This window comes from Coloeus monedula (assembly GCF_965178545.1).
Source record: "Coloeus monedula genome assembly, chromosome: 9".
In the NCBI taxonomy this organism is placed as follows: domain Eukaryota; kingdom Metazoa; phylum Chordata; class Aves; order Passeriformes; family Corvidae; genus Coloeus; species Coloeus monedula.
Window position 1 is genome coordinate 13940904 of NC_138789.1, and position 15542 is coordinate 13956445.

Consider the following 15542-nt stretch of genomic DNA (forward strand, 5'->3'; position numbering starts at 1 on the left):
CATGTGTGATTTTAAGAGTAGATCCAAACCTCAGGCATCACAGATAGTTCCCCTAAATGTTCACACGTGACAGTGATTATTTTTTTGTCATGGGCACTGATTCCAAATGAAAAGACTGTGAAGTTGTTTTGGGGAAGGTCGGTTTTGTTAACACAGAGTGCTGTGGGATATTTTTCCACCTAGGAAATAAGTTTATTTTCAGGTTATAAGACAACACTGAGGAAAAAAAAAATAATAAAATCCCTACTACTTCTAAATTTTCATTATTCCCTCTTGAGATCATGGCTTTCCTGTGAACAGTCATGGCAGAAACATAATATTTGTTTTCAGTTATTTTTGTTATTGTAAACTACTGCTTCTGTCAAAAAGTACTGGCTTAATTTTAAATAAGAATCCTAAAACTAATCAATATTAAATAAGCATGTTGTCTTAATTAACAGCTCTTTGAAACATTACAGATCGTGTTCCTCCTCTTTTGTACACTCCCAGCAGAATTTCCAAATTTCATTAGTAGCACTTGATGTAACCTAACTCAACTACTTATGAATATAGTCAGCCACCCTTGTTGTCTTACAACTTTTCCCACTGAAAAATTTGGTTTGTTTTAAAGCTCAATTGTGCAGATTTCTGATGTGCTTTGGATTGTGACTGCAACTGTGAAAATCCTTATCATGTTGTCAGTGTCTGAGCTGCTGGGTTGTTTTTTACTTTAGTTAGTTTTAAAAAGCATGAATTTGACAAGATGTGGTTTCTAGATAAATTCCAGTTGCTTTAAATTTTTCTCATATATAATTTCTTCAACAGATTTTTCACAATTTTTGCTTTTAAAAATTAAAGTTCTTTAAAAGAGATTTCTGTTTATTTCCAGAGCACTCAATTTATCTTGAATATTCAAACGGGACACAGAGCAGATTTTGTTTCATTAACATTTTACGTATATAGCTATATAAGGTTTTTCCCAATTTAAAAAATTATGGTGTAGGAGAGAGACACTTTATCCCTGTCAGAGTAGAATAAAAGCATGGGCAGTGATGATTGTGTGTGCTTAATGAAAAGTTTGGTCTTATCTTTGTGCCAGAGGTGAGCACAAATGGGCACCTGCAGGCAAGGCAGGCACTTCATCAAACACTTCCCTTCTCACCAGATTCCTATCCTACAAACACCAGCCAGAAGGAAGGGTGGGTGGGTGGGCAGTCTGCAGGTATGTGGGTTGATTGTAGAGACTCATCAGAGCAAAACAATGGAAATAATGATGATAAGTGGTATTGTTCTTTTAAATGGCTAGAATGTAACCTCAGCATGTCCAATTTTCTCCATACCTGCCTTACTTTTCAAGGTGTGTTTCCTTCCATTTTGAAGATACTACATATCTCCTTCTTATGGAGATAATTTGGGAGTTTACAGTTTCAGCAGTTGTGTGTGTTGGACAATTTTTCTACACAATGCTTTTCTGTATTTGTTTGAAGTGAATGAGTCATTAACCCTCAGCATTATGGGAAAGTTCAAGGGAAGTGTTAAAATGAGGGGGTGACAGATTAAGCCCACCCTAGATATTAATGATGACAGTAAAACTTGTTTGGAAAACAGAAAGATTAAAATGAAATGTCATGCTACCTGTCAATCAAACTTTCATGTTGAAGTTTCATGTAAGAGGGTGAAATAAAGAAGAGTGTGGCCAGATGCTTCTCTGTTCTCCTCTACTAGTGTTGCTTTGAACACAAACTGAGCAGGTAGACTTCTATTAAGTTTTATGATTTCTCTTCTGATTTAACCTTTTAGCTGCTGCAATATAGTTCTCTGTTGTTTTTTCCTTCCAAACATCATTCTTCCAAGAAGTCCTTCATGCAGGAATTCCTGGGCTGAATTCTCTGCTCATCTTACCTCAAATGTATCAACTTCAGAATTTCAATGTCTGATCTTTGGGTGCAAAATACATGATTTTATTTTAGTCTTAAATAGAAATTAGCAATGTCACTTGAACTGCTTATTGACCAGAGGAGTAGTTAACATTCATTTAACAGTAAATAGCACTGTATGCAACTGTGTGTCTAGCTGCCCCCCCACACCCCGAAGAGTCCTAATAGAACTTATTTTACCTAAAAACATGAACCTCAAAAAAATACATTAGAGGGAGCAGCAGCTAGAGGCAGTTGTTGCTGCCTCTGGGACACAAAATAGTTCTGGCTGGCTGTCATTGTCCTAAAGTTGCATGGTATGAGACTCCAGAGGTCAGGGTTTGATGTGTGCTGGATTCCTGAAGTCAGCTGGAATATTGTGTTCATACACTGCCACAATAGAGTGTAAACTCATGCACTGATGTCTCACCTACCTCTGAACAGTCCAAATGCTTCTTTCATTTGTACTTATGGTGAATAATGACTTCGTTCCTCTGCCCTCAGGAACAAGTATGTCTTGACAGTTCCCTGGTTGGCTCTGCATGTAGGACAGACTTTGTTCTCACTGTGTCACACGACAACGAGAATGCACATGGATAGACCTTCTTTACAGACCAGGGATACAATAGATGAGTTTGTTCACTCTTTCTTGTCCCCAGTGAAGTCTGCAGCTGTGTTTCACTCTATAGCTCCTGGCAGACAGCTGGTAGTTCCCATATGCAGGCTGTGCAGTCCATGTCTAGAGTCACAGTAATGTACAGTATTACAAAATCTGCTAACATGGTGTAAAACGATATATAATGCATACATGCTCTTTCCAGGTTCTGATTGCCAGCATCATGTGCAGCTATAACAGGGAGGACTGGACTGAACTTTCAAAAATGGCTGAGGTAATGGTTTCCTAAATGTATTTCTGTGTATTTTTTTTTTTAACTCTCCTTAAAAACAAGAGCTGCAGTAAGGAATTTCTTGAAAGAAATAGATTCAAAGTGAAAAATGAGAATTTAAAGCATGTCCATTATAATTTGTTTATTCTGTATTTTCATTAAAATGATGGAAATGTAAATTTAAAGGAAATCTGTTCCATAAAAATGGTCCCTTGGATTTTTAAGCAGTAGCTGCAAAGCCTTTAGTCTTTGAATCTATATACTTTTTATTTGCATTTTAAGCAAACTGTATATTATGACAGATGCCCTGATAAAATTTAATTCTGCCTTTGAGAGCCTAACTTGATCTTACCTTGCCTACAGGCGCACTAGTTTGACAGCACTAGAAGAAATTTTGAATATAAAACTCTTGAATATTTAAAGTATAAAGGGCTCATTTAATGCTATTCTAGTTTTAATACAGACTTTCAAAAATGATAGCTGAGAAAGTCAGCATATATAATAGCAGTCAGCAGGCTTTCTATAATATAAATCCAATCTTACAGAAAAGCAAACAGACTATGCACCTGAAATTTCTATTCAATTTGAGGAAAAAACTATTTAATAACATGTACCTGTGTCCATAGGGAGTAGTATAAGAGATACTTATCAGGATTGCACTAATTTCATTCCGAAAGGTGTCTATATCTGAATGGAAAGCAAAGTTGCTGTGTTTAAATTAAAGTGTGTTTTCCATATAAAGTATCTAAAGGAAATTAAAACATAGTATTAACAAATTTAAGCAAAGAAAAAATTAGCTTGTCATTATTGCTAGCATTAGCTCAGATTTAAATGTTTAAATTTGAAATATGCTTTTATATATGTATGGATGGAGGTGTGGATACCTTGAATTTGTGTTTTCATATGGCAGAATGTTTGGACATCATTGTTTCTTTATTCAGTGTTCTAAGCCCTCCTGTGGTTATGTGGGACGACACTTCTTGATTTTCTTTGAGCATTTTAAACCTATGAGGAAAAAAGTCACTTTGTGGACTTAGAGAAGTGAAATTAAACATTATCAATAATTAGCTTGGTGATCTTCAGCACTATTTCAATTTATACCTGTATTTACCTAATAGACCATGAAATCATATTTTGGAATCTGTGCTTGACAGAAGCAGTGCCACTTTTAAACTGACTGAGATGGATGGCTTTATTGTGCTATTTGCTCCTGATTTTTTAATCCAGTGGTACTGCTGTCCAACTTTAAGACACATATTTCCAATCCGTGCTTGTATTTATGTTACTCCTTTAGAAAAAAAGTGGTTCTTTAAATGCAGTCAATGATGTGTAACCTATGTGATACAACATTCTTCTGGGATGTAGTTGCTGGTGCCTGCCCTGTGGAGAGCAGCAGTAGTTTGGGGTGCCTGGGAATGCGCAGCTGAAGAGCAGGGATGTTTAATGGCATGCGTAGGATCCTACCTAGGAGGTAATAGATGTGGCTTTCATCAGAGCAGAAGCTCCAGAAGGTACCACAGTGTCTCAGCAGGAGGACGACCTATTCATCCAAAAGGTCAGCTTGTCAGGGCGGCCGACAGCACCGGCAGCAGCGCGGCATGGCCGGGCTCCTGGAGCGGGGAGGGGTCCTGGGAGTGATGGATGGCTTCTCCCCTGCTCACGCACTTTGGGAGTTGCTGAACCATGGCCACACAGCAGGCAAAGTTACTCCAGTTCAATAAGCAAAAACAAAATGCAAATGCAAAACAAAACCCTAGTTAGAGCGGCTGGAAGGCAACAGGAGAGATGTTCATGTCAGGCTGGAGCAGTTCAGCAGAGAGGAAGAGGAGCGTGTCTGTGTGCTGCCCTCGGACAGCTCGGCTCCTTCCCCTTGTAATTGTAACTAATTGAGGGCGATGAACAGAATTAGCATGAATAATATGTTTGTATAGACTTTTTTTTAATTACTCTCTTGTTCTTCAGAAACAAATTTATTTAATGACAAAAGTTATGGCACAGTACGGGCACCTGCAGAAAATTTGGAGACTAAATCCATTAAAGCAAAAAGGAAAAATTTACTACTGAGTTACAGTTCTTCAGAGCACAGAAACACCTGTGTGATACTGACTGCCAGACCGCTCTCTCAGTGCTGCTCTTAGGCCCTGTAATTACATTTCATTTTTTAGCATTTTCCAGAACCAACTCTTTATTCTTTTCCTATCTTTTTACTTGGTTTTTTACTCTAATTCCTTAATAATTTTTGGAAACCACATTGGTTTTTGAAGTTTTTATCTCTAATGATCACATTCTTGTTTTTTAGGATATCATAACCATAGCTTTTTCTCTTATAAAAAAATAAAAATAAATCAAATGTCTAAAGAAATCTATATAAAATGAACAGTAAGTGCTACAGGAAAGAGTACATTACTTGAAATTAATTTTGCAATTTTTTTCCTTTTTCATGTTTCATAGGTTGCTGGTGCTGATGCGCTGGAGTTAAATTTATCATGTCCTCATGGTATGGGGGAGCGAGGCATGGGACTGGCCTGTGGGCAGGTAGGATTGTAACCACAATCTCTTTAATGTCTCTCCAGCTATCCTGCACTGCCACATTGATAGTTACACCTCAGGGGGCAAGACACAAGCAGCAGATTACCAGCTTGAGATTTTTAGGTTGAATGTGTTTAAATATTTAGTGATGAAAGGGAAAAAAAAAAGAAACTGAGAATGTACAAAATGCTTGGTTTTGCTGAGAACAAAAATGCATTATGTATTTGACAAGGAACATGATGAAAACAAATAATTTCGAAAAAACACTTGGACAGAATTTGTTGATTTCCATTTCAGTGCCCTGTAGATATCTTTTAAATCACAACCTAGTAACTACTGCGTATGTCAGTAATGATTTTGAAGGACATGAGGTATATACACATTTAGTTTCACAATTTTTAACATATGAACCTGTATTTCAGAATCACAGAAGAGACCATACATTCTGGTAGTACTATGTTCAGTTAACATCTTCTCTTATAATAAAAGCCTGTGTTCTGTAACCTATAGATTCGTTGGTTTATACTGTTTGTATTGGAATTACCATGCCTGATGTCTCTGCCATGCAGAAATCTGTTGCAGAGCTCGTCAATACATCCCATGACTTCAGTTAGGAGAATGTGTGTTGTTTTGCCCGCTGAAAGAAAAGATACACATGCCAACCCTAATTCTCATACTAATATCCTTTTGAAGTTTGTAGATTTTTGCATGTTTTTGTCGTGGTTTGAAATTTGTTTTGACTCTGAAAAATGCCCAAATGTGGTGAATGGAAAGTCTCTGAAAAATCTTGGTTCACAGTCTACCAGGAGAGATTTTCTAGAGTTTGACTGTCAAAGTTTCAGAATTATGAACCTTGCTTGCTTTCCCATCTTAATACATTTTGGGGACAGGGGGAAGAAGAGGAGGAATGGGACGCAGAGTGGGAATCATGATTATATACCCCAAAAATTGATATAGTGTTGTTTGCTTGGCCCCTTTGTAGAGGGCTAGTAAGCATCTTAATTCATCCTCACTTCCTCAATTAAACACAAAACTTCTAAGAACTGAGGTGTGGTTGGATAACTAAATCATTAACTTTCTAAAACCCAGCAGGCAATAGGAGCTGTAATCAGTGCAACACTTCCAGTGGATGCACTTCCAAGTATAGCTTTATCATAGCATAACAATACCATCAGGCAGAGTGCACTGGGCATTTTATTGTTTTCTGTGAACAAAATTATGTCAATCTGGTCCATGCCATAGATCATTATTTTTAATGAAAGTAATCTGGATGCTTTTTATGGCCAGTGGTCATTTACTCAAGTTATGATTAAAAATGGGAGAGAATCACAAAAGCCCTCCAGGATAACACTAGCACAACAGTAGTAGTTATTACTATTTTTTTTCTCTGAATTGCATTCAACAACAAATTGCTATTTTAGCCATCTTTATAAGTTTTTGAAGAAATCCCCACCCTTCAGTGTGCAGAGAGTAACTCAGTAGTTTGGCTTGCCCCTGCCTGAGAAGGCAGGACACTGTGGAAGGTTCAGGCTGGTCAGGGAGAGCCCTGGAGGTTCCACACAGAACCTGAAACAGGCTCTTTCCAAGCATGGGGTTTTTTTATTTTTTTAAGTGTGTGTTATTTCCAGCTTTCAGGGGTTGGAATAATATATGCATGTGAAGTTGCCTAGATGTATAGTCAGTAGGGAGCTGTCTGGCTACAAGAGTTTTTACCTATCTTTCAGTTATTGTAAAATCAGAGAAGCAAATGCAAAATCTGAGCACTCAGGGCTGTTGTGTGGATTTGTGACTCTCCATGTAGGAGATCAGATCCATAAAGAAAGAAGATTACTTTATATATACATATATGTTTTTATAATAATAAAATTTCTGTCTTTCCCATACAATATGGATATCCTGTGGAATGTTTAATATATACTACTCTTGCTTAAACATTTTTCTTGTGTTTTCTTAACTGTCTTATCAAACTGAGAGCTCAGAAAAGAATGAACTTCTCTAGATGAATAAATGAATAAAACAATCCATGTTTAGAGCGCTAGATCCTGATGGTCTTCCTCAGAGTTGGCTAAAATTAAATCATAGTGATTTTAAATGTAGATTATCGTTGCAAAGGGTGGGGATAAACTGGATTAAGTAATGATATGTGCAACAAGATTTATCAGTAGCCCTTCAGGGGGATACAATGTGTGGTGGCCCCTGGAGGCTCCATCAGAAGATACAAAAGTGCTAGATAGTATTTTGGTATTTTAGTATTATTTATTTTTTTCCCCCAGAGCTGAAGTCAAATAGGTCATACATGGGTGCTGTGGGGAAGACAGGGCTCAGATATGCTCAGGAAAAAAAAACACCACTCGATATCTGGAAGTCAGGGCATAAGGCTTTGAGAGGCAGAGCAGCTTTCCTGGTTGTACAGTGAAGCAGGTTTTCTTAAATCTTTTTGATAACATAATCCATGTCTTCATAGGAAATTTTTTCAAGGATTAGGCCTCTTTCATGCCTAAGCACATTAAATCCTCAGGAAACTACAGAAATTGCTGAGATGAAAAATAATGGCAGAAAAATGGGTATTTTTACTATTTATAATGTCTAACATGTTCTGCCTTTTTGTTGTTTAAAAAAAAAAAGGGAAAGGAAAGGTTAATTACACTGTCTACTTCTTCTTCTCATTCCAATTCCTATGGTGTGCCTACAGGGTACGTGTAGAAATCTGGGAACATCAGATTTATTTTTCTCTATCCTATTTTGTTATCTACTCTCAAATGCTTTCACTGTTTTGTATCAGCTGCAAATTAAAAAAGGTCCTGGTGTATCCAAATTATATATATAAAAATTGGTACTAAGTATGGCTGTTTCTTTTATACTGAATTACAGTTCTCAGCTTTTATTTGATTTTAATTCCAAGTCATTAGTGCAGACACTCTGGCGCCCAAACAGCGTAGCTAGCCAGAGGGTAATATTAAGAGGCATCTGTATTGCTGCCAATAAGTTACTTAAAGCTGGTTCTGTATAAAATGTCAATTATATTTACTAATGCCGATTAATGATAATAAAGTTAAGGTTTGTATTCTTTCATAACAATCTGCAACGGTATAAAAGTGGATATCATTAAAAATTTGTCATTAATTTTACCAGCACTAATGCACAGATTTTCTTTGAATCAGATAACCTATATGTACAAAACATTTAGTATTAAAGACAATATGGTGAACAGCAGATTATTTAAAAATGACAGTATCCCTTTCCCACTGTACTTCATTGCTGTACTAATTTTAGCATAAAATCCTGAAAATAATAAATCAAGCATGTGAGATGGTAGTGCTCACATTCCAGTGTCTAACTTGTGGTGTTGTATTTGTGGTGCATTTTTTGTCCTTCACTCCTTCACTGGAAACCATGCAAAGATGTTTAATTTCTTTTGTCTTACTGTCTTTCTAAAAAGTGGCATTGAATTAATTCAGAATTATTAATGTCATGAAATCAACAAATTTAAGTGTTTGCCTTTTTGATTTTGGTTTAAAGGTCAACAAGTCTCTCCAGCTGCTCTGCCAAGAATGAATAAATAGCTAAATTGAGTCGGTAATCTGGATTTACTTTGCATTCCTGCTATGATGAAACTCCAGGTCTAAGAGCTTTAATGTACATCTCCCTAGAAACATTAGAATAAGATCGATTAGGACAAATGATACCCAAAGTCTTCTAAAATATCAGAGAGTCTCCTTGGCCTAGTGGGCAGTGAAAAACGACAGAAGGAGGAAAAGAGCAGCCTGCAGCTACCTGAGAGGATGTGACAAAGATGCTGCAAGAGTAGCTACAAAGAGGGGAAGATTATTCACTGTCATGTCAGATGATACAGCAAGGGGCAAATTGCAGGCTGAATGTTTCAAATTGCACATTAGGAAAAAAATTCCCCAAGAAGGTGATGCAGATCAGGAACATGGTGTCATGGGGGGGCTGTGTACTCTGCATCTCTGGAGTTTTTAGGGCTCAGGCAGGCAAAGCTATGGCCAACCTCACTGGTGTTGGTGGTTGTCCCACTCCAAGTGGGAGCTGCCAGTACCTGCCCTCCTGGAGTCCATTCAGACAACCATTTCTGTGGATTCACCCAGTTCAATTCCTAACCAAAGGCACGGCATTCTTTGTACCAGGGTAGGAAATGAGTACTGGATAAAAGGAAGCACTAGGACTTAGATGTTCACATGGAGTAAGATAATCAGTATGAACAAGGAGATCTCAAGTCAAAAGCAACAAATCTCATATTCAGAGATCTCAGCCTAAGTGCAAGAACAGAGATTCTTCATGCTATAAGCAAATATTGTAAAAGTTAATAACATCCTGGCATATAACTCTTTCTCATTAATTAGTCATACCTTCAAACCTCCAAAATATAAAAAATCTTTGCCTGTCTCAGCAATCTTAGCATTTAAGCTCTAGGTCTGGGGAATTGTGTGGGTTTTTTTTTAGTTTATATTGAAGAAGGAATGTATATGTCTCTTGTGAGCACTGAAATCCAGATCCTCGTGGTTTAACTATTCAGATTATATGTAAAATGAACTTGTTTTGTGGTTCTTTTCTTACCTTTATTTTCATTTTACTTCAGCTGTACTTTCTACAGCCTCTGCTGCTGGCTGTGCTTATTGCCTGCAATTAGGAGGCAAGTTTCATAAAAGCCTACATTGCCTCATTCAGAAGACGACAAATCTGTCAAAAACAAAAAGAAAAAACACCCCAAAGCCCTGGTTACTCTGCAAAGATGAGAGCTGACTGCATGGCACAATTAGATTTGCTCTGCTGTACCTTGGATATAGGAAAGATGAGGCTGCTTTTTAATTGAGGTGCACAGCATAGCATGCTAATTCGCTGTTGTTCTGCCAGCAAGGAGCTCGAAGTATTTTAAATAAATGATGCCCCAAACAGAATTTGATTATATCTGTGTTCATGTGACATTCTACTATCAGCCTACAATAATATGCTGGTTAAGTATAATTCATTGAGTCCTGCAGGCAGTATTAGTTCTTGCTCTTCTCTTCTGTAGCAGTTATTGCAACAAATTAATGCAAAGTACAGCAGAGTGGTGCTACGTTGGGCTGTAGCAGCAGTATGAAATCGTCACCCAAAATCCAGTATAAACCAGTGTGAGTGAGGTTTGTGTTGGTGTTTGGGGTGGAGTTTCAGGATTTGTATGTCTTCTTGTTCTCTTGCACTGGCTGCTTTCATGCATTCTGGCTGGTTCTTAAGAATATAAGTCCTAGCTGATCTCAGTGCTTTTGTGTCTGCCACTGGCCTCTGTTGCTTTGGGCCCTATTTTGACCAAATGACCTCTTTCAGTCATGTTTTTCAGATTGCAGACTGTTTCAAAGGCACTGTAAGTTCCATAAAACTGGGTGGCTGGGGAGGGGAATTGCCTGCTGCCCAAGCAAATGGATATGAAGAGGAGCCTTGATAGTTCAACTGAGGGAGAAGCTCAGCAGAGGCAAAAAATTCAGTCCCTCAGAAACAAGGACTCCTTGGCTGAGGCAGTGATGCTGTTACTCTGTGTGTGCAGGGATGAGCTGCACTGGGCAGTGTTTTGCTGGGAGGCAATCTGGGATGTGCAGGAAAAAGGGATGCTCCTGATTGCCTCCTTCAACTCCTGCAAATGTTGACCTAAGCACACTTTTTCACAGGTCAGGAGATGTGTTTTGTGGACTTACGTTCATGGTCCTTTATGATAACTCCATTTTGTTGTTCAACCTCTTTGGATTCCCTTTTTCACCTTCTCTGTTGTCAGATGTCTCTTTCTTTTCTTTTTCTATTCCTTCCTTCTTCAAAACTCTCCTCATAAACTAAACCCTGTGCTGAGTTGCTTTCAAAGTAAAAATTGACTCATGAGCTATTTCACTTGAAATCCGAGCAGGAAAAGCTTGCTGGCTTTATGGTCACTCCTGGATGACATCATTCACCTTCCTTCATTCGCGTTCCTCCAGTACCTGAGAAATCACTTCCTTTTCTGTTACCATTGCAGGATTCAAGTGTGATTAAATGTTGTGATTTAAATGGATTTCTTGCACGTGTCCTTTATGTCCTCATATATTCTATCTTTTGTAACATGTAGAAGGAGACAATACTTAATAATGAGGTATGACAGTTAATTGGTGTTTTGTCTAAAGAATTCTGCTTTTCATACACTCAAGGAGAAATGAATTGAAATGCAAAGTTTAATAAATTCATCATCAGAACACTGTTCTGTAATTTTATATTGTGGTTTGACAACATTTAATCCACTGTTATTGCTTTGAAGGATTTCTAATTGAATTACTCAAAAGACAAAATGGAAAATAAAAAGGGATTATAAACACAGCAGTAATGTTAACAGCACTACCAACTTGCTGAAACTTTTTAATGACATGCTATGGCTGTTAATAAGGTTTTAAATACTGTTTATGTGTGGTGACTTATATTTATGTAAGGAAAGCATTCTCTACAGAATGTATTTTCTCAGCAAATGTAAAAGTGATTCTGTTTCCTTGAAAATCATGAAGACATGGAAGCAATTTGGGTTTACACTTATTTTCAGTCTTCCTATGGTGGAAGCGTTTCTGCTGAAATTCACTTTATGGGTGACAGATTACACAGAGAAGGTTCGTTTGGTCACAGTATCAGTGACCTGCTGTTGTTTGGCTGTTTTAATGACACTTCAAGATTTTGGCTGTTTTAATGACACTTCAGTAGCCTAACAGCAATGAAGTGTATAATGAGTGCTTCCCATAAAGGAAAACTTTTAGTTTTTTTTTTTTTAAGCAAATGGCAACCTGCACTTGTTTTTGAAGTTGTATTTTAATGCCCTCAGAAGTTTTCAGAAAAGGGAAATGTAGGAAACTTGAGCAAATGTCCAGGCCCTTTGGATTGCCTTTGGATATGTGATTGCACCATAAGGCATTGCAGTTTTTTGTAACCATGATATCTGGTAAACAGGATTTAATGGAAACAAAGTCATCACCAACAAGTAACTGTTCAGGAAAAATATAGTATTTTAAGATTATGTTGGTGCACATTAATAATTTTTTCTTTTTATGGTTTCAGTTTTATGCCAGTGTTTGATAAAGTTAACTAGCAGTGTATTAACTAATCTCTTCACTGCCTGCACGAGAGTTTTCAGGACTACATTCATATTTTTTTAAATTTTGCCTCAGCTCCTAGTAAACTTAGACAGTTTGTTGGGAAGCTTGCTCTTTACAGTAGGCCAGATCTGAATACATGCCCACTTGATGCCCATTTTAAAACTAAGTGGCAAATTCTTCTCAGAGCATATGTTTTAAATTCCCTAGTTTCATGTTTCAAATGTTTATGCTTTCCTCAATTATTTAGTGTTTTCTGCCTTATTATTATAGGAGAGGACAGAGCTTGCCTACCTGACCACAAGAGAAAGCTATTTGTAGCTGCAGCATTCACATATTCAAGTTCTGCGCTTCCCTTTTACATATTTCATATATGACATAAACCTAATCAAACCTTTATGCCTCCTAGCAGGTGACCTCTGCATGAACTAAAGAGCTGAAATATTATTTAATCATGCTGCATACCACTTTTTACAGTGCTATGAGAAACATTAGTTTGGCTGGCTAGGAACAACCAAGATAAAATACTTTGTTCTGTCAGGGTTAAAAAGACATTTTTATTAGTGAATGCTTTACATATACCAGTGCTGTTGATAAATAAATCCTTCCAGTCAGTGTGTCCGAGAAGTTTCTTAAGGGTAAATGTGACGGTTTCCTATTTTTCACTTGGACTGTTTAAGCCCAGTTAGTATTGGAACAAATAATTTGTTAATTTGAACTGCCAATCTGTGCATCAACCTTTCAGGCCAACTATTATTAACCTTTATTCTGACAATCAAAGAAAATAATCTGATTTAAATGCCTTTAATATTGCATTAAAATCAATAGCTATAAATACTCATTGCTAAAGTTTTAACAGACCTGTCACAATGAAACAAAAGGAGATTTTTCCCTATCACGTAAGGTAACCATAAACATATAAAAAGCCTTATACATAGTTGTAAAAGTTGAACGTTTTCTAACAGAGATACTTCTTCTGATTGCTTAGATTAACATTTTTAAATTAAAAATAAGTGAAACAAACCCCAAACATTCAGAATAAGGAAAAACATTATGACACAACCACCTACACAGAGAGAGGAATCAGTATAAAAAAAAATTCAGTTGTTTTCCTCTTTGTGCTGGGGAGAAAACAAAAAGCTTTTCTGTGATCTGAAAATGGAATAATTACAAAGCTGACTAAAGGCAGCCACCAACCTTTCAAGTCTCAGTTGTGCTTGATCTTGACCTCCCTCTAATTGTTCTTACTCCCAACACAAATATGTGTTTTGTACTTCTCTCTACTGGTCAGTCAAAAATCTCCAGCTCATTTTTGACCTTGTCCACACACGGGTGTACAGTCATGAGGTGCAGCATTATCTCAGAGGGGATGTAGGAGTGCCATGCTGCTAATAAGATGCCCAAAGAGGGTCTCCCACACAGCACTTTGATAAATGTATTCTTGAGTTTGGATGCTGACCTGTGTTAAAATTGGCAGCTTTTAGATTAGGTATGTTAAAACCCATTGGAGTGAGTGCTTTTTGTTTGGCTTATTTTTGTCTGGTTTTTGTCATACGTTAAGCATCATTCATTTGTGTAGCTCCAGTAGAGTACTACAATAAAGAAACACTGTAACAAGTTATTGTTCCCATTTTTTTTAATAAAATGAGGAGATCAAAGGTTATTTGTTTTGTGCTTTTAACATCTTTCAAATGTTCTAATTAAAGAGCTGACATAGGGAGAAATTGTGATGCTAGTAAGAAGGAGAGTAAGAAAGAAAAGGGAGAAAGGGATCTGCTAAAATTGAAAAATTTCTTGAAATTCTCATTCTGTAGAAACCCTGTATGTGCCTTTTAAGGTTTATTTTGTTAAATGCTTTTAAATTTCAAGGGGTTTTTTTATGTGCACCAATTTGTTCTTTCAGTTTTTCAAAGTAGTCTGAGAAGACCCTGTGACTGCTTTGAGAAGTAGGAGCCCCAGTCCCGTGTTGGCTTTTCTCAATACCCACTGTTATCTCTCTCAGTATAGATAGGGTCTCAGAGTTTTTGACTTCTCAGTTCAGCCATTACCAAAACCCAGACCTAATCCAGAGTGACTTGATTTTGCCCAGTGACACATTGATATCACTGGAAGAAAAGGAGAACCTCAATTAGGCTCCCCCAAGTGGAACTTGCAGTGACAGATCTGAAGGAGCAGCTGATCAAATTTTGACACCTTGCTTGCAGCTTTACTTTAAATTAATAAAGTCCAAACATCTAGGAATGGAGCTAGGTGCCAGGAGTTTTTTAGTTCTTATAACTTACCACAGGAAAAAAAAAGTTCAGTCAGGTCTCTCAGTTCTTGCTTAGATTTTTACTTTGGCAAAAAGATCTATGAATTGGGAGTCATTACTCTCTAAAAATCTTGGGGTTTTTAAAATTAAATTTAAAGATAAAAATGTGTTCTTTATGTGGTCTTCAAGTGGTAATGTTTTTGCCTAATTGAAAAGACTGTAACCAAAAGAATGAATGTAGTCTACAAAAACTAATGGGAATTTTCCAAGCTGTACTTCTACATCTTAATATGCAGTATTTTGTAAGCAAAAATGTTCTTGTTTCACTAGTAGGACATGCTTAGTTATATAAGCCATATGATATTTTTCCAGTTTAAAAATACTACAGTTTTGTTCAAATTATAAAGAGAACATTTTGCTATATAGAAACAACATAAACGTCTTCATTAACTCAGTAGACTTGTTTCAAAAGACTTTTTTAAAGAAAGGAGCATTTTAGTGTTTGTAAGAGAGTAGAAAATAAGCATGTCTTTGAATTAAATCAGTGAACAATAGTCACAGTGCATATTGTTGCTATGGTAGTTTAGTTAAATGGTAACTATGTGGAATTTGATTAATTTTTCTCATCTGAATCTCTGATCTTTTAGAAATGCTTCCAAAAACCCCACCTCTACAACCTCCCTTCATATTGAAAAGACCTCTTGTTTCAAAGTGCAAGTTAATTAATAAAAGCTGAAGGCTCAAATGGGATGAAACATTTTTATTCTCCTAGAACAAAATATGACATTATTCATGTTCGGATGTTTTGAATTTTTATCCTGAATGGGATTTTCCTGTACCATTTTATTGAAGATATTTAATGAGATTTTGGAGTTTGGTGGTTTGT

The 15542-nt window shown here is 36.8% G+C and overlaps 1 protein-coding gene across 1 annotated transcript in view; it reads left to right on the forward strand.

The window, feature by feature from the left end:
* Nucleotides 1–15542, forward strand: part of DPYD (dihydropyrimidine dehydrogenase) — a 348807-nt gene that overhangs the window by 233336 nt on the left and 99929 nt on the right. Inside the window, exons 15-16 of the mRNA XM_082286925.1 lie at nucleotides 2717–2785; nucleotides 5234–5317. Of these exons, the coding sequence (XP_082143051.1) occupies nucleotides 2717–2785; nucleotides 5234–5317 (153 nt within the window). The remainder of the gene's footprint in view (nucleotides 1–2716; nucleotides 2786–5233; nucleotides 5318–15542) is intronic.